Source organism: Physeter macrocephalus, chromosome 4 (genome assembly GCF_002837175.3).
Source record: "Physeter macrocephalus isolate SW-GA chromosome 4, ASM283717v5, whole genome shotgun sequence".
NCBI classification, from domain to species: domain Eukaryota; kingdom Metazoa; phylum Chordata; class Mammalia; order Artiodactyla; family Physeteridae; genus Physeter; species Physeter macrocephalus.
Window position 1 is genome coordinate 3,783,500 of NC_041217.1, and position 20,169 is coordinate 3,803,668.

General features: G+C 39.8%; 1 protein-coding gene across 12 annotated transcripts in view; it reads right to left on the reverse strand.

Moving 5' to 3' along the window:
* The window catches only part of NEK7 (NIMA related kinase 7), a 158,703-nt gene that overhangs the window by 23,038 nt on the left and 115,496 nt on the right, over positions 1–20,169 (reverse strand). For 7 of the 12 annotated variants that reach the window (XM_055084006.1, XM_028488275.2, XM_028488283.2 and 4 more), the window contains 3 exons: positions 8,707–8,801; positions 4,476–4,589; positions 2,595–4,379 (listed from right to left, as the gene is read on the reverse strand). In XM_055084006.1, coding sequence (XP_054939981.1) covers positions 3,885–4,379; positions 4,476–4,589; positions 8,707–8,801 — 704 coding nt within the window. In that variant the 3' untranslated portion in view covers positions 2,595–3,884. Of the gene's footprint in view, positions 1–2,594; positions 4,380–4,475; positions 4,612–8,706; positions 8,802–20,169 lie in introns of those variants that run through there. The other 5 variants (XM_028488282.2, XR_003679294.2, XR_003679293.2 and 2 more) reach the window with 5 other exon arrangements.

Sequence of the window (20,169 nt, forward strand, 5' to 3'; positions counted from 1 at the left end):
CGAGCCTGCACGCCCGGAGCCTGTGCTCCGCAACGGGAGAGGCCACAGCAGAGGGAGGCCCGCATACCGAAAAAAAAAAAAAAAAAAAAAAGAACTAACTCAGTAGAGAACCACACTTTACACTTTCTATATAAATGATTTTCAATAAACTATTCACTATGTTTTAAAATTTAGGTTCTCCTGAGATAAATTAGTGAACAATAGTGAAAATGCACAATTCTGATGATTACTCCAGTGTCTCCCAAAGAAATTAAATATAGAAACTGAAGGGAAAAAAATCTATTTGCCTTATTTCCTAGTAATGGACATTGGACATTCCAGATATGATGCTGCTTGCTTATAAGAATGAAAAAAATCATATAGCAGGTAATATCAATAAAAGGAAACATCATACCTCTGACCTGTCTTTTGAGTAATTTTCTTCCTCACTGCATAGAGAGTTCTGTAAGAACATTCACTCATTCAATTGACATTAACTGGTTCATTCATTCTTTTCATTTATTCCTTTAATCTCACTCTCTCATTTGCTCAATTGATCAATCAATCAATCAATCACTGAACCTTTTTAAGTGTGCCAGGCCCTAGAGACACACAGATAAAAAGCAGTTACAGGAGCCAGACAGTCTGGAGTGGGGAGCCACATGTGCAAAGAAGACGTGGTACATATACACAATGGAATACGACTCAGCCAGAACAAAGAAAGAAATTTTGCCATTTGCAACAAGACGGGTGGACCTAGAGGGTATTATGCTAAGTGAAGTAAGTCAGACAGAGAAAGACAAATACCGTACATCATAACTTATAGGTGGAATCTAAAAAAGAAAACAAACGTGGCTATAACAAAAAAGAAACAAACTCACAGATACAGAGAACAAACGAGTGGTTACCAGTGGGGAAGGGGGAGGAACAAGAGGGGACTAAGAAGCACAAACCACTATGCATAAAATAAGCTACAAGGATATATTGTACAGCACAGGGAATACAGCCAATATTTCATAATACTTATACATGGAGTATAACCTTTAAAAATTGTGGATCACTATGTTGTACACCTGAAACTTACGTAATTCTGCAAATCAACTCTACCTCAATGAAAAAAGAAACAATTACAATGCAGTGTGGCTGCCAAGGGAGGAGGGTTTGAGGGGTGGAAAAAGGGGAGCAGGATAACTTTATGCAGGAGATGACGGCCATGGTTTGTTCTAAAGACAATGAGTTTGCCTGATAAAGAACAGGGCAAGGAGCGTTTCAACTCAAGGAAACAGCACCCACAGAAAGATGGAAATCCACGGGCCTTCTAGTAGAACCTGCATGGGCAGAGTTCAGGAAAGAAGAGAGTACACTGCGATCAGAACGCCAGGAGAGCTCAGCCCAGACCAGACTACGAGGGGCCGTGGGAATTACAACTCCTTGGACATAGTAAATGTTCAATAAATGTCTGCTTCACTGATGTTAATTTCTTAATCGCCAACAATACCAAATTTAATTAAAACTAAAAGGTATCTCAGGGAAAATATCTACCTTTTTTTTTTGACCCAATATTTTTATTGTTAAGTACAGTAATTCCCTACTGCTACATGGATGGGATCACTAGTAGAAAAGGAACACCAAAAGTCATAAAAAAAAGATACTTTAGTCAGCTACAAATATATATACGTTTCTAATATCATTCATGTGCGGCTGAGATAATTCAGTTTGGAATCCTAAACTGTACACAATAACAACATAATTCAAAAGGAAATATCTGACAGACAGGTTTATTCTTCCAAAGGATACTATTTCTCAGCTTTGGTTTTTAATGCTTAAGTGTATCTATGTCTTAGATTATAAGAAATTTAAAAATCCTAAGCTCTTAAACTCTGAGCTGTTCTAAATGGAATGACTGTATCTGGAAATAAACCTTGCAGAGCTCCTCAGGATTCTGATCAATCGAGGCTGGTTGGCAGGCATGCCTTTTATTCTCATGAAATGCTCCCTGTGTGTCCTCTCTGGGCAGGAGCCTTAAAAATTTAGCAGTAGCTAAATCAACTCGGTAAGCTTTCAAATAGATATTTGGTGGGAAATTAATTTGCTTAAAATGTTTCGTTTTCCAAGATATAGAGCCTGTTAGCATTTGAGCTATAAAATTGACCCCTAATGGATTGGTCTTTTAACTAAAAGTTCACTGCTGAAAAACTTTATACTTCACTTTTCACTGTTTCCTAAATTTTGCCACACTAAAAAAGCTAAATGGCAATTTGGACTTTTAAAACGTCTAAAAAGCCTACTATATACAGGAATATTAAGATACCGTTAAAGTATGGCAGCATGAAGTCTGTTCAGGTGTTTTGCTACCATAAATTCTGTAAAATTATTTTCCAAACAAATTGAGTTCCTACTTAAGGAGAGAAAATAGTTATTAGCACATCTGCATTTCAAAGCTCTTATTCTGAGAACTTTTCTACATAACTGAACAGATTAAAGTAAGATCATTAGTCTGTATTTTTTGTATCTCATTTCTTCAGTAAGAATTAGTTTCCCTGTTTACCTACGCATTACAGCTTTCAGTTTTATCATCGTGCAACAGCAAATTTTACCAATCGGAGAGACTGTACTTTTTTGGAAAGTACATCATATAACATGTTTTGCTTTACCTCTCTCTCCAAAACTGGTAACTATATAGAGTGAAGTAAAAAAGTGTAATCTATTTTCCTTTCCCAACCATAAGACCTTCTTCTATCTGGGCCAGACTTTGATATTTGCCCCTTGGCTGAGAATCCGCAAATCCAACTTCACACTTAGCTGCAGTGAAGTAGCCCTGCAGGCAGGCCGACTTCAACGAACCACTAGTGGTATCATCATTAAAATCCTGCTGAAGGTCACCATGGCAACCGCCTGCTGAGGCTTCACTGCTGCACTGGGCATCTCCTAATCAGCTACCATGTGAAATGCAAATTCAGACAGTCTGAAAATTAGTCAAGAAGAATAGGGGATGAGGATGCAGATATGTGAAATATTCATGCGCTTCACGGAGAAAAGAAGACAGCATGAATGACACAACAAAGGACAGCCCCTGACACTCTGGCTATCGTTTTGCATGACTATTCACACCCCACTGTATTTCCAGGCCCAGAGTTCTGAAGTTGGCTTTGTGAAGTGCCGTATTTATATTCTATACCCAAAACAGTAATTAAAAATGGCTAACATAATAGCATTAACATCAAATAAAGATAATACTTCTAAATTACCACCACTGCCTTGTAAGAGTTTGTTCTAATTACCTGAATACCAATGCTGTGAAACAAAAAAACCAAGCGTCATTGATTATCAGTATCAAAACTATTAGAAAGAAAAAAAAAGGTACTTCCAACACCCTAGGACCACAAATGCCTCACATATGGTAAAAATTCTTTAGAGATATTTATTATTCAAGTTACATGGGCTCACTCTTCCTTATATAAAATTGGAACCGACTGCATTCATTTCACATAGAAAGAGTGATAAGACCACCTAAAAGGTGAACATTATAATTGTTTCATATTTTTCCTTTGCCCCTTTCCAGTGTCCTTGGGCAAAACATCTGCTGCTCATGAGCAGGTGAGATGTCCTAAAACAGTGGTTTCCCTGGGTGGGTCCCCAGTGAGCGTTCCAAAAAGAGTTACGCGAACACACTTAGTTAACCTGAGACACTGCTATTCTGCACATCTCCTCCTTAAATATAGATAAAATCATGATGTATTAGGCAAAAATGGGAGCTGTTTTGTTCAATGAAAAACTGGATGTTGGGTGGAGCCCAAACAACTCATTTCAATGGGTTCCCAAAGCAAGCAAGGATCCAGCTCAGATCTTAACAAGGTAAAGTCTTCTAAGATTTTCAATTCTACCCAATGTACTTTTTACCACATCTACAGTGATAACCACAAACATTTCCTACAGGAATCTGACGGCAGCAGTGAGGTGGTGATGGGACAGATCTTGGAAAAGTAAAAGGAGGGAGGGTAAAGCTGAAAGAATAAGGCTGAGAAGCATGCAGCTGAGAGATGTTTGCGTCCATTCTGGGAAAACATGGGCCGGAGGGAGGGAAGGAAGTGGTGCCAGAAGAGGAAGTTACAACTGTGTGCTGCTCTGAGACCATGGGCATGAGCAGGGACCCTGTGAGGAGGGGCCACTGGACACGCTGGTCGCCCAGGGCCTGGCTTCGGCATTAATTCTGCCCTCTGCCGTGTTCGGGAGGCTGTAGTCAGCCACTGTTCCCACCCCACGTAGGAAGTGGCCAAGGTCACACCACGTGCTGTGCCGCGTTCCTCTCCACGTGATGAGCTAACTGTGGTCAACTCTCTAACAGCCAAGCCTCCGAGCGAAGGAAAGCGGAATGAAGGTGCTCTTTCTGCCACTTGTACCTGTCATTTGTATCGATGGATAAAAGAAGATTCTGTAATAAAATGCAAACGTCAGCAAAATGAACAACGTGAGCACGTGGCTGAAAAATGACGTACCTCCTCTGAATAGTGATCTGAAGGAAGAGGCGGGTAGTCACACTGCTCTATCTTCTTACACAGCGAGTACAAGTTCATTTTGTCGCCATAGAAAGGACTCTGTAACGCAGCCATCTGTAAAATGCTCCCAATGAAACTGATATAGTTACATGGTAACTTTAAGGGAGATTTCATCAAGTATATTACACTGTGTGTGGGGGGGCGGTAATTACAAATACTTTAAATAAAGTTCTCTAGGCATTTTTTGTGTTTCATGACTATCGTTTTCAGATAATTATTGAGTAAGTCCTAAAAAGTCTTACTTCAATTTTTGGTTATTATTTTCAACATTTAAACTTCCCTAAAAGGGAGAAATGGTTAGCATATAATTATTTAAACACATACACACGCACACATACGCAGTATAAAACAGTATTAGAAGAAAAACAAAATAACTTGAGACTCTTTGTAAATACAACGCTATAGGAACAACTAGTATATCTCATGACTAGACAGACATCAATGGTATATATATATATATATATCAACCATGTAATGGTCACAATACAACAAAAATGAAACTGAAGTTAAAACTGAATTATAATCTAGCAATGCTTGGGGGAACAGAACACATAGCATTTTATTTCACATGACAGTTTCTGTAGGAAAAGGTTATTTTGAGATAAAAAATGTCTTCTCAGTCTGAATGTTATAACTGATCCTCAACTAGTTCACAATGAATTAGAACTGCTTTTCTTTTTTGATGATGTCTCGAAAACACGAAATGTGCTCAAAAGCCCTAGGAGTCATAGCCGCTACTTCAAGGCATCCAAATGAGATTTTTATGCAGGAAAAAAAACGACTCAGGGAATGAATGCCTTTAAAAAAGACATTATTGAATTTAACTTTAAGACCAGGTACTAACTTGACCTGATTTCAGGTGCGAGCAAGGACTGCGGTTAGCAGGGTTACAAACTAAAAATTCAATTGAAAATGTTCGCCTCCTGAATCTTTGAACTGCGGGCGCGAGACTACAACACGGAGTACGACGCTGCCCCCAAGTCAGTCACCCTTTTCTACATGTGCTAATAAGTTTGATTTTGGAAGGACAATGTGTACATTCCCCAGACAGGCCGGGCGTGCGTCCAACACGCTGGGCCGAGCAGTGCTCCTTGGTGGGGTGGGCGTCGGCGGGGACACATGAGCTGCGAACGGCTCTCATCAGTCTGGGCCGCTGTAGGCAGAGCTTAACTCCTTCCCGGCCTGGACCGCAGGGCTGGGGGGGAAGCAGAGCGCAGAGCCGCCCGGCAGCCCTTTCCTAGATCTCCTGCAAAACCACCTTTGGAACAGGTGCTCCCCACGAAGAGAAGAAACCCCCAAACAAGGTGTGCATGTCCCTAAACATCAATTTCCACTCCATTTGAGAGGAAATTTCTAGAAGAGGGGCTACAACAATAATTACATGTTCTGTTGAAATGCGAGGACACTTTATGATAAAACACAATCTTTAAAATGCCCCCCTTGAAAAACAGACTGTGTGTGTAAACTATTGCCTCTCCGTGTTTGCAAAAACCCTAAGTAAACGCCCGTATATTCATTATCATGTGCCAGGAGTTCATTACAGTACTTTTGTCTCAATACTGCAGTGTTAAAAAAAAAAAAAAAAAAAATCTGAATGTCCCCTAAGGAGTTAAACAGGAATAGTATATTTTCATGCATCTCCTGCTTTGACAGATGAAAAATGTCAACTGTCCTGTTTTTATTTTCAAGCTTTTGCACTATTCATCTGGTTCATTAGTGCATCTCGATGCTGCCCCTGACAGCTGCTCGCCCTCTCCTCCCAGCAGCTGAATTTTTCAGGCTAATTTGATCCTCCACACTGAGACGATCGCTAGAATGATTGACTTGCTCCCTGACCTCCAGGGTCCGACTTCCCTGATTAGTATTCTGGGGGTGTCGGAGGGACGAAAGCCCACTGTCTGTCTTTGGGGCTGGTGGCAGCTCTCTTTTTTTTTTTGAACTGTAAGCCACCAACCTACAACCCTGGAAGGATGCAATTGCTGCACTGAACAATAAAGGAAATGTGTAAAACCTACTTTTCCATGTAAAGGTCCGTGTAGCAAAAGCACAGCATCTTGATTTTAATTAGTAAAGTCTACTTTGTTGCATATCAATTAAAACTGTACTGCTAGTTTTTTTTTTTTTTGGAGGTTTCAGGAATATTTGAAAGTCTAATTTTCTGAGTTTAAAATACGTTTTCAAAAAAGGCTTCCCACTCCTTCGTTGTGAATGGTAAATTCTTAGTGGGATACAATATAGAATATCGATGTGACACTATGGCCAATTTTTTAAAGCTAAACTACTGGGCATTTTTATTGACATGCTATTAATACAAAACCAGAAGGAGATACAGCATCAAGGTAAATTAAATCCTTAGAAAGATTCTAGTTCTTCCCAATCACATTTTCTCAGCAATTGAGAAAATGTGCTGAGCTGAAAACTAATGTTACCATGTTAAATACTGTAACTCAAAACCATCCACAACACATAACACGCATGAGTGGAGGAGTGTCCAAAGAAATAATTTTTATTTTGGTGTTCAAGTATACATAAAAATGGGACACTGCCTCGCAAAGGCAAATCCAGAATGTGAAGAATTATTTCAGTTTTGACATGGGAGTATGCTGGTCCTACAAGAATCAGCAAACTTCCCCAAAAATGCTTATTACCTCAACTGAACTTTTTCTTTTTCATTGCTAAATTTAATCTCTTTAATGGAAACCAATTTGCTGTTTACTTTTAGGTGTATAAAGGGAAAACGTTGCTTTGATAATATTTTTAGGCTATGGCCTGAAGGAATCTAAGGTCACCTAAACAGGTATAAAATATTTTAAAATGTACAAAGTGCCTTTTAAACTTTACAATAACTTAATATAATCAAATCAGTGCAACACTGTTCCAACCCATTAACAGAATATAATATAGTAAGCATAAATCTTTTAATCTCATGTGAATACAAACATGTATTTTGTCCTATCACTAATTAATTCATAACTTTTCTTCATAAAAATTATCCTAAGGATGTTCTTTAAGAACGTTTTAAAAATCTTTCTTTTTAAGTGGTCATTAGTTTATTTAGTAGGAAGAACAAAATAAACAATCTCAGGTTCCTTAAATTAAGGAAATTTGAACCTGCAATCTGTAAAATAATAATTAAAGATTATAGAGACATTTTAAAAAACCTTCTGCTGCTCTACTTCCAAGTAAAGGTGGAACAATTAAAATAGATGATCTCATCATATATTTCATTTAAGTCAGGAAGACAAGAGACATAAAATAAAGAGTAAGAAATACACTGGTTTCTATCTATCCAGTTCAGATTTCCTCTGTATACCTTAAAATATGAAAATGATTCAATGTATTATTTTCCTTCATTTTATTTTATTAAAAGAGTTACCGAGATGTAGGTTAGCTTTTAGTTAACAGCTTTGACTGAAAGCCTACATTCCTAGGAAAATTACCATTCAATTAAAGAAGTAAATTACAGAAGTCCCTAGCTCGAGTGTTCTCTGATACCATTACTATATAACATGAATATAAAACGTGCTCATAGCATGCTTTCTTCTCTTCACTCAAACTGTCGCAATGCAATACTTGCTAGAGGATCTATCTACATGATTCCATCTTCCTTTGATAAATTATCACCAGTAGAACAGGTGAGAGAGACTATTTCACTGAGCTTTACCAATACAAACCGTTACTCACGGAAACTAAGTGATAACCTAGAAGAATTATCTGTTTACAAACTATCCTTAAAGCTGAATTAATCTCCACAAAAGTGAAAAAAAAATGTGACAAAGCTATTTACTATGCTTTCATATTTTACATCCATTCTATCTATCCTGTTATGCATGGGCAACAGTTTTTTTTTAAAATAGATGTTCAAATGTATATTTTTATAAATAAGATTATACAGCAACATTATAGTAACAAAAATATTTAAGAAATAAAACTCCCATCAAAAGGAAACAATTTAAAATTATATTAGAGGAAGTAAATGTGTAGAAATGTATAGTTACTAAATTTCATTATAAAAACAGTTGCTAAGTCAATGAATTAACTTCCTCATAATTAAAAAGCTAATTCTTAAACATCACCCAGAAAAAAAATAACTATATACTATTAGGATGGGGGAAATATATTCCAGGAGGTAAAATCACTTCAATATATGGAATTTATCACCATTACCTACCTCATACAGTAGACAGCCAAGGGACCAGATGTCAGATTTGAAGTTGTACCCATTTTCATGTATTCTCTCTGGAGACATGTAATAAGGTGTACCCACTGCAGAAAGAAACCAAATAAAACAAGAGAAGGATAAAAATGAAGATGCCGCTGTGCTAAGAAATTACATCCAAAATTCCAGATTTAAAATGTCATCAAAATAATTCAGTAGGATCAGAAAACTGTTCTGGGGAATACTCAAAACTTTTAAATTTCCTCTTTCCTCCCTGATCCTTGAACAACACGTTTACAACTATCCCACTTTAAAAAGGGTGTGGTGGGTTACACTTTATTTCCTTTTGATCAATTCAGGGAGAATCTGGGGAGCATAACTAAAGAAGAAGAAAGGAATTCTAACATGAAAATCTACTAAGTGACTCACATTGGTTTCATTGCTTGATTTTTTTAAACATGGCTTGTATATCCCAAATAATTAAACATGAGGATATAATAATTTTAAAATAAATAGCAATACATAACGACTGAGTACATATAAATAAATCATACTTATTAACTTTTACAGCTTCATCCCTTAGAACATCGTTGTGACTCTTAAAATTACACATGATAGAATCATTAACCTTCAGTACCTTACTTACTCCCACTTTAGAAAGAATAAAACAGACTTTTGTACATCAAAGGGTTATATAATAACATATGTGAAAGGTCACTGACATTTCTGAAAAAAATGTCTGAGACTATTACTACTGAGAACTTTATAGAGACAAGAAACTCTGGATAATTTGGGGGTTTGCTTGTTTTGATGTGTGAGTATATTTTTTGGTTTTTAATGACCATTTTAGAAAATGTGAATATGATATAATGAATGCTAATATACTACATTTAATTTAAAATTTATTAAATATCTTAAAATAAGTAAGACATATACATTATATTTTGAAGGGTAAAAAACACTGAAGTGACTTTGGAAGTGAATATGTTAAGTCTCAAACTTAGATGACTATTATTTCACCATTATTTGCCTAAGGCTTTTTGCCAAATAGAAAATCAAAGTTTGAGAACAATATTTAGAAATTTTACTTGCTTGAGGCAACAGCTACCAACACTATACTGCTGCTCACAGAGAAAAGCACACTCCCCTTCTTCCACTAATATTAAGTACTCCCTAGGAGTTTACAGTAAAGCTAATGAGAGTGGAACTCCGAATGCTGAACAGCGGTGTTTAGTCAGAGGCAACGAGAAGAGGCACATCAACAGTCAAAGCATCACCCTCAAAAGCATCATCCTCTTCTTCCAAAAGAATGAAGTTATAACCTGACGGTTATGTGTGGAAACTATGCTGGGCTAAAAGCTGAAAACATCATGAACCATCTATTCACAAGAAATCCTATCTATACTGGAATCCATTTTTCCTAGTAATGGATGGTCCTAGTCAGAATGGATGAAAGGGAGGTAAAATTTACAGAAGTGAAGAAGTGAAAAGAGGAGTATGCAAACAGGAGGATAAAAGAAATTTAAAGTATGAAGTATTTGGACGTGATATTTGAGGCAAACTTTAAGAAATAAATGATTTAATTGCAGCATTTCCTTTGAAGACAAACAAGTAAGTTTGGCAATTTCTCTCAGGGGGAGAAAAGCCAAGAAACTTTTAGAAATGGCTAGGTTTAAAGAATTTGTATTGAGTCAAATAAACACAAGCTCTGCAGCTTTGGGCGCTGTGGCCCCTTCCACTTGTAGTTTTCACAAGCGACACCAACTGTGGGCATACTGAACGCGCTCCGTTCGAGGGGGGAGGCGTAAAGCTGGAATAATAAACGGCTCTGTACAGGCTCCCGGGTGCAGGACGTGAAGCCAGTGACTGGCAGTGACGGATGTACAGAGAGAGGCTTCATGGAATCCACAGGGGGCGACTGAAAACACTGAGGCTTGAAGGTTCAGAGTTTACCAAAAGCAAAGGTAATTTTAACCAGTAGCTCTGGGAAACCTGCTGATACATTAGGGGTTTGATGTGAGTGTAAAAGATTGATGAGAGGGAAAAAGAAGAACAAATGCTTGCATTTTACAGAGATTAGCCCCGGCGTCACACCTTAACTGCCACACAGACCCAATGCACGGCCGGCCTGAGAGCCAAGGAGGCAGAGAAGCGGGATGATTAGGAATCCCAGGAAACTAAACCTAAACCCTGAAAAACTGCACGGTACATAAGAGCCTCTTAGGGAGCTGCTGGAGGTCATTACCAACAGTTACACACACAGTGAACGCTTCGGCTCTAAACCCAGACGAGGGTTCTCCTTCATATTACCAGCAACCAGCGTCTTTATACTAAATACGCATGTTTTGGTATTTCAATTATGTGTATCTTGCGTACATAATAAAATGGAAATCTGAGTATGCTACTCACCTCTCTGACCGACACATAATGTCCAAAAGCGTCATTAAGTGGGAAAGGAGAAGGTCTGCCTCCTGCACTACGATTACTGATGGGACAGACTCATCATTAAGCACTGAGTCCAGGTGCGAGAGGGAGGCCTCCCCCCACCGCCTCCCTGACCCGCCCCCGCAGGGCGCCCCCGTCCTGGACGCCGACACAGAGCACAGGCTGGGCCCCTGCCCGTGAAGGGTCCATCCTCGCCCGTCTCTACCGGGCACAGAGCTGCAAAGTTTAAGTGCCCAGGAAAATGTGAAATGCGTTTAAATACAATGAGACGTTCTCCACATTTCAAACTTAATGAATACATGATTATTTCCTAAAAACCTTTTTTTCTAAAATTCATGACAGCTGTGTGTATTAGTGCTGTTGCCTCAAGAATGTGGTGACTTCTTAACAACTGTACAAGATAAGGGGGAGGTGCAGAGTGACATGATTAGACACTAAAACGACCACGCAAATCACTGTGAGCTAAGGAGCCTCAGACGGCAGGACGCATGATTCCACTAATCTTTCCAGAATTCGTGGCTGGAGGTAAAACGGGAATATATTTCACTACAGCTGATACTTATGTCATTTTAACCTCCTGACAGGAGTAAAAGTGAGTAAGAAATGGATGAGAACATTATAAAACACAGAAAGTCTGATACTAGAGGAAAATTGTTAACAACTGAAAATGCTATCTGACCCTTCTTTATAATAAGACAATCATTCAAATATTAAAAAAAAATTCATTATGTTAATTGACTTATTCTAGCTATATGAGAAAAGTTTTACATGGGAAGTACTCTATTAACAATAAATACATCCTAAAATGTATCCTTAACAAAATGAAGACTGATTTTCGCAAGTTCTACAATAAGTTTAAGAAAGCCAAAAAACTCTGTTAACATGCTATTATAGAATAAACTAATTTATGAATTTCATTTCATCAGAGTAAGTTACATACAGAATTTTTTCAATAGTTTATAAACATTTAGCAATTTCTGCAAAGACTTGAATGAGAAAAAACAGAACCACTGAAGCATCTTTTTATATGGTTAGATTTGGGTTGCTATTTTTTTGTTCTGTTTTAAGTAAGGGAGGAAAGGAAAAATCAGTCAAAGGTCAGGAAATCTGTTTCACATGTTACCTTTGCCACCAACTATCTAGGACCACTTAACTTCTCTTTTTATTACTTTCCGCATCTGTAAGGTGCAGTGATGAAGAAGATGAGATCGTTTCTGAGATCCCTTTGCTGTCAAATTCTCCAGCACTCATAAAAAACCCTGCAAACACCCATACAGAAAGTGAAGTGGAAAAAAGTAATATATTCCTGTTTTAAACTATTACCTAGGACAGTTGACTGAAATGTTTTACATCAGAGGGTACAAACAAGCAAATTCAGTTTAGAAACGTTGCTTCTTTCTCTCAGAACAAACTGCAGGAAAGAAAGCTTTGAACATTCCTTGCTGGGAGAATTGAAAGGACACAATTCATCTTAAACCTCAATTTGATTTAAACACATACACACACACACACACACACACACACACACACGAACACACACGACTTCAGGGAACAGGAATTAATTTTCATTTTTTCCTTCATACTCTTAAGCCAGCCCAGAAATTATGTTGGCAGACTTCATGGAGAGAGGCCAAATTTACTTAATTGTAAGGAGTATTATCTGAGGTCAGTACAGAATGGCTGAGTGGTAGATCAATATTTCTTCTACAAAAGACATTTATTAAATAAATTTTTCATCTTTCAAGTGTAACCGATAACATTTAAAAACCCAGAAAATTTTCTAGTTACTGTTTCTCTGCTCCAGGCACTGTGTTAAATGGATCACATGTGTTACCTTGCTGAGCTTTTAACACCGTTTATCAGGGCCCACACTGTTCTAGGTGCTGGGGAGACAGAAGTAAACAGGCTGAATCCTTGTCTTCATGGGGCTCACTGGCTAGTGAAATGGGGGCTATTATGAGGTAGTTTATAAATTAATTTATTTTATTTATTTTATTTTTGGCTGCATTGGGTCTTCGTTGCTGCGTGCGGGCTTTCTCTAGTTGCGGTGAGCGGGGGCTACTCTTCGCTGCGGTGCGCGGGCTTCTCATTGCGGTGGCTTCTCTTGTTGCAGGGCACAGGCTCTAGGCACGCGGGTTTCAGTAGTTGTGGCACAAGGGCTCAGTAGTTGTGGCTTGCAGGCTCTAGAGTGCAGGCTCAGTAGTTGTGGCGCACGGGCTTAGTTGCTCCGCGGCATATGGGATCTTCCCGGACCAGGGCTCGAACCCCTGTCCCCTGCATTGGCAGGGGATTCTTAACCACTGGCAGGCAGATTCTTAACCACTGCGCCACCAGGGGAGTCCCCAAGAGGTAGTTTAATGAGATGTTACTACTATTATCTTGCTGTAGAGAAGACGCATAAGGAAGTCAGGTAATTTGCCAAAGATCACAAAGCTAGTAAGGTGTGGATGTAGAATTCAAGCCAGGTGGTTCTGTGGCACAGCGCCTGAATAGTGGTGGCTTGCAGGCTCTAGAGTGCAGGCTCAGTAGTTGTGGCGCACGGGCTTAGTTGCTCCGCGGCATATGGGATCTTCCCGGACCAGGGCTCGAACCCCTGTCCCCTGCATTGGCAGGGGATTCTTAACCACTGGCAGGCAGATTCTTAACCACTGCGCCACCAGGGGAGTCCCCAAGAGGTAGTTTAATGAGATGTTACTACTATTATCTTGCTGTAGAGAAGACGCATAAGGAAGTCAGGTAATTTGCCAAAGATCACAAAGCTAGTAAGGTGTGGATGTAGAATTCAAGCCAGGTGGTTCTGTCCCTTGCATTTATTTCATTAAAATTGACGACTGTGAAATAAGACTGGGAAAAAAAAAATCTGTATCTTTCCAAATTAAGCAGCAGAGAACTCTTCTACAAGTCTCAGCATGTACATACACATACCAGAGGCCAGGAGTGAGGGTCAGGGTTCAGTGCTTCTCTGCAGCTACTCTGTTTCAAATAGATACTTGTTATGGTAGCTGAGAGGTTAAACATGCACAGTTTACAATTAGGTAATAGCTTCTTCCCAGCCTGATTGTTTAAGTCAAGAAGGGACTGCAAGTTAAAAATAAATCAGTGAAAGTAGTCCTTAATACTGACCAAGCACATGCTGCCTTTAAGGCTCCAAACCACGCTGAACCATGATGGGGTCCACGCCAAGGAAAGACCCACAGAGAGGTGCTAGGGAAGGTGTGGGAAGGACAAGCACGTGACCACAGGTGGCACTTGGCACCAAAAATAAAACTGCTTTAATGCCTGGTTCAAGAACACTAATTTTCCAAGTTGTAATCAGAGGATATATCACACTTGGAAATAGTGTGGAGAGCGTGAATTGCACACTCAAGAGACCCCAGTGTGAAAATTCTGATGCTGGTGGAACAACGGCCATGCGCTTACTCAGCTGGCAACATTACAAAATCAGAGCACCATTGTCTCATTCTGAAAGGGAAAGAGCAGTTCAAGCAACCCTGGAACGCAAACAACAACGACAATCACAGCACAGTTTCCCCCCAAGAGGTTTCAAGTATTTGTCCAGCACGAGGACCAGTACCAGAGCACCCCAGCCAGCGCTTTGTAAAAATCTACTCCATCCTCAGGAGGTACAACAAGCATATATAATAACTAAATCACACACGTACATGCAAAAAGAAAACTATCTTTGCTCTTCCGGGAGACATTAAGAAAGCAAGTAAAATGCCATATTAGAACATGATTAAGCTGTTTTTTGTTTTTCTCCTTTTCACTAGAGCAAGCCGTCAGACAGGAAACACTTCATTGTAAATAATAAATGCAACTTTGATGCAAGTAGATTTGCTTGAATAGCAGATAACTACCCTTAATTACTTACATACACCTTTGGAGTACATAATGTGGTTATATCTTACAGGCAGTTTAATTTTTCTAATTAAGTTTTGTTAAAATTGCTTTCTATTTCTGTCCATGAGGAGGCAAGGCACTCAAAGCAAGGCTGGCAAAAAGGAGAGAGGACCCTTGAGGATTAAACGAGCTTTTGTAAATAATTAAAAAAACAAAAAAAAGAACTGTTAATAAACTAATAGTAATGATAGAAAAGGACTTGCCTGCAAAACTTACATGAATGCAAGTGTGGTATTTTCTCCCTTGAAAAGTAAACACATATCACTGATGAAAGTCTATAATTAAAAATGGGAAATTTTAACGTTAAGACATCTGTCTAAAAAAGAAAGTGCTTAATTTCAGTACCATGAACTTCCAGCAAAACCTCTGACTTTTAAACCACGTCACCTTATCGGGCTTTAGAGGAGGACACCAAAGACTCTCCAGCCGTCAGGTCAGGTCGACTAAGCCGGGGAGGCGGGCAGCACTTTGGCACCCGGTGTTATGCCGTGAACGTCACATCACACGGCAAAGGGACCTGAAGCTAGGGAGACGACCCTGGCTTGTCCGTGACATTTGCAAGGGCAGGGGCAGGGGAGATTCCCAGTGTGAGAGGGTCTCCACCTGCCACTGCGGGACTTGAAGATGGAGGAAGGAGGGAGAAGCCAATGAGGGCAGCTTCAGAAGGTGAGACGCAGCCTCGGGAGGACACAGGAAGGAAAAAGGGGCCTGGGTCCGGAAACACCCGAGACCTGGATTCTGCCAACAACCCGGATAAGTCTCCCCTAGAAGCTCGGGAAAAAAGTACAATTCTGCAGACGCCCTGATGTTAGCCAGGTGAGAGCCATGTTGGAATTCTGACCTACAGACTGCAAAAATAATAAATCTCTGTTGTTTTAAGCCACCGCATTTGTGGGAATTTGTTAGGGCAGCAATAGGAAAGCAATACAAACGCACTGACGATTCACGCGTCACGGGGGCCAATTCCACGTGCCGAGCCAGCCACAGGCCAAGAACCCCACAGGAGACGCTTGTGGTCTAAAGCATCCTCAACCTCTATGAGTTCACTGGACAGTCTGGGGATGGGATGAGGTACATTCTTTGAGGATTTTTTTGGGGGGGGGAGGTAGAAGCCAATACATTTACCATAAGAAGAATAAAAGAATAAAATGATGATCTTTCATCATTTAAGAGAGCTCTGGTTGTTCACTACCTGATAAGGACCCTAAACCAGGGAATCACAACCACTGTAAAGATTTGAACTAGAGATGCAGAAGAGAAAGCAGTCCATGTGCTACATGGCACTCAGTCCACAGCTGGTGTTTGAAGTTTGGAAAGTAATAACTTTTATTATAAATGTTTTAAATTGGCCAAAATAAGGTCCCTATCACAAGTACATCCAGGAGGGAAAATTACAGATTTATTGATCAAGAGAAAACTCACCAGGGATCAATACTCTAGCGCACCTCATGAATCATTCTGGATTTAAAAATAACCTCTCTGCTCAGAATCTCCTAATTCAGAATGATGGACGCTCCCTAAGGCGATCCATGGCTCCCTCTCCCCCACCCCACCCCGGCCACACAACCCCATCAAGAGAGCTAATTACCCTTCAGGTGCAATAGCTACAAATATGTCACAAAAATAAACAAGGAGAGAAGGAGTACAAAGCACGTAAACAAACGAACGAGGTACTTTTCCTTCATCTCATGGACAATGAAGGCGGACAATGCTCACCTTCACTGTTTCCGGTTCTCCTCTTCCTGAACACCTGGGGCAATTACTCACCCGCTCCTTTAAGATGGATGCGGCCATGAGACTTGTTGTAGCCAATAAAATACGAATGGGAACTAATGTGTTACGCTCAAGTAGAGAGATTTAACTAAGAGCCAGTAAGTGATTCTCCATGATCTCTTCCTCTCCTGAAGATCGCACAAGGCTGAAGCCCCCTGAAATGCCGAGTGACCACTTGGAGGGAGGGCGGCCACCGGGGCCCACAGCTGACTCCGGGAGACCAGAGAAATAATACGCTTCAGTGCTAAGCAACTAAATGCCGTCATTGTTTCTTCCTGCGGCATAATCCAACCTATACGTGCTGATATATTTAGTTAAATCCATCCTTTGATGTGCAGCCTGTCTCTAGTTCATCTGATCAGTATGCACTGAGCGCCTACTATGTGCAATGCCCTCTCCCACACATCGGAGACACATCAGAGAACCAAACCCACGAAGATCCCGGTCCTCATGAACCTTCCATACGGCTGAGGCAGAAAGACAGAAAGTACTAAGCATAATAAGTAAGTAACACAGCATAGTCGAAGATAGGAAGTCCTAAGAAAAACAGAAAAATGCAAATAGGATAAGGATCAGGAGTTCCAGGGATGGTGTGGGAGTGGGGTCAGGTTCAGTATTAAACAGAGTGAGCTCAGTAATCCCCACCCCGCCCCCTACACAACAGGAAGGAACAGAGGAGAAAATGTGCTTTAAAACTGCTTGCAAATAATAAATGCTGTGCACATATTCACTGCTACGTTTGCTGTTGATATTTAGTAGCCGTGGACGATTCCGCTGGGTCATTATCACAGGAAATTAGGGCAGTTTGATATGGTGTGACTAACAATCATATGTTTGGATTATTTTAAAATAATCCAAGGTGACATGAGAAAAATTACACCTTGATTGCCATGTTCCTACTTCACAGGCTTTGGGGAAGTTTTAGTTTTCAGTCTAGAAGAGCCACTTCCTTAGAAATATCAGCCCCAGTTGCTGGCAGACAGAATGGTTGTGAAGAAAGACTTCCGTCCTGTTTACTTCTGAGTCTTGGGCGTGCAGAACAGTCAAGTGCAGGATGGGGGCACATTGCACTTTCACCTGTAGGCCCCTCAGCTATGTGCACAGCAGGATAAGGTAACCCCGATGGAGGGAAGTAACAAGTCGGAAAACAGTGGCGGAGTCAGGGAAAACGCCACAAGGTCCGGATACAGCAAAGACATACAGTGCCGGGTGGGAGAGGGACCGCAGACTAGGGAAGCTCGCCTCACTGGTTTCCAGGTGCAAAGCCAGTTCGCCTCCTATGCCTCAGTCTCCTGGGCTCTAGAAGGGGAACAGTTTGCATCCATGGCTCACGTCCACCTGCAAGGACCTCAGGGAGCTGAACGGCTGCAAACCGTACGGAACAATCAGGCACGTTACGCCCCACCTCCAGGAGCACAGGCAACTCTGTAAATGACTGCACTACGTCTGACCAACCGAACTGGCCGGAGAGCAGGACAGGAGAAGGTCTACAAGGAGAAGGTAGAAAAATGGGAATCTGCCTTTAAGTAAATGCAACAGCAGGAAAGTACTGTAAACACAGACTAATGTTTTCCCAGCTGCAGGTTCTCGCCCATTAGTGAGTGGGGAAATCAATTTTAGTTGATTTAGCACCCGTGTCTTTGAATGAATCAGTTCAGGTATTTCAACAGAATAAATAAATTTCACATGACTTCCCTCTCCTCTTCTCCCCACACCACTGTCATGTTAACATAAGCAACTTAACATTTATACAGCAACTTACAGTGTTCAGAAAACATGTTTGCATTCATTTTATCATTAGGTTAGGGGCTGCCTGGCATAGGACTGTTATTACCCACATTTCCAGTTTTAGAAACCAGGAAACTGAACCTGAGAAAAGTGAATGAAGGGCTTGATCAGGGTCCTACAGAAGAATGGGGGCAGGTAAATCCAGGTGTCCTCTGTTCTGTCTCACGTTCAGAACAAGGCAAGAGGAAAAGCACGGCGGACATCATGAGGCAGGTGGGTAGCCAAAGACGGGAGTGGGCCAGCAGACACCGACCTAGAGGAGCCCAAACGCAAAGCCAAGGACTTTTCACCATATTCTTTAGGCCACAGGGAACAGTCAAAGATTTGGAGGAAGTAACATGATCAGATAATGTCTTTGGGGAAGGAATATTACAAACAAGGGAGGATACTTTCCTAGTCCAAACATGAAGTTGTTGTGGATTAAGGAGGACAGGACAGAAAGTGGAGAGACCGGGAGACACTGTGTGGGGTGGGGGCAGAAGAAAACCTAGAGGCCTCTGAGATTTTTTTTTTTTTTTTTCCAGTTTTGAAGAACTGAACATGGTCTGAACATCCAGCAACATCAGATTTAGTATCTGTAATTTTAACCCTGAATTTAAGGAATTATTATTATTCTACGTTGACATACTCCTTAGTTAAAAAACTGGTTGTGAAAACTGACTGGAAACGTGGCCACCTGCTACAGAAAATGTGAGAGAACCAGAGATTTTATTGCATGTTGATATGTTACCATGTAATTAAATGATACAAATAAGAGATAGAAATTGAAGAGACACCTGAAAAATTCAAGGACTTGACAATCTCTTAAGGATTGTTAAATACAAAGAAATTTGGAAGTGTGTTCCTTACTAATGATTGAGTAAAAATAAGTGAAAAATCTTTGATTTTTGAAAAAAAAGTATTTTGAAATAAAGTATTAATCTGTTACTACAATAAGATGTTTCTACAATCCTAGGTATTTTTGCCTTTTTGAATTAAATTCCTGAAAAAAATCTCCTTTACAAAATTTAACAAAATTTGGCACCAGAACAGACTTCATTCGAAGCAAACTTCTTATTCAGATTTTCCTTTATGAACAATATACAGATCTCATTCATTTGTAGTTTCACTAATATTTAAACCTGCACTGTGAATAAATAAATCATGCCCTGCAGATTTAATCCTCAGCAAAATCAGAAAAAAAAATCAACATACTATAAAACATACAGTTTATCACATTTTCTGTGAGCAAAATAAATTTGTATAGGTGGCCACATTTTCAAGTACTTTTTGGAAAAATAAAAGCAATCTTTAATTTTTTATTATATTATAATTTACATATTATAAATTTCAGGTGTACAATACAGTGTTTCAATATTTTTACAGATTATACTCTATTTAAAGTTATTACAAAATAACGGCTAAATTTCCCTGTGCTGCACTATATATCCTTATTGTTTATTTTAAAAGCAATCTTTTAAATTTGCTCTTAAAAATAAAAATATATGTCAGTAACACAGGAGGGCAATAATTCTTTAAAAGCAAAAATTAGGGTCAACTTGTCAACAAACATAAGTCTATGTCACAATT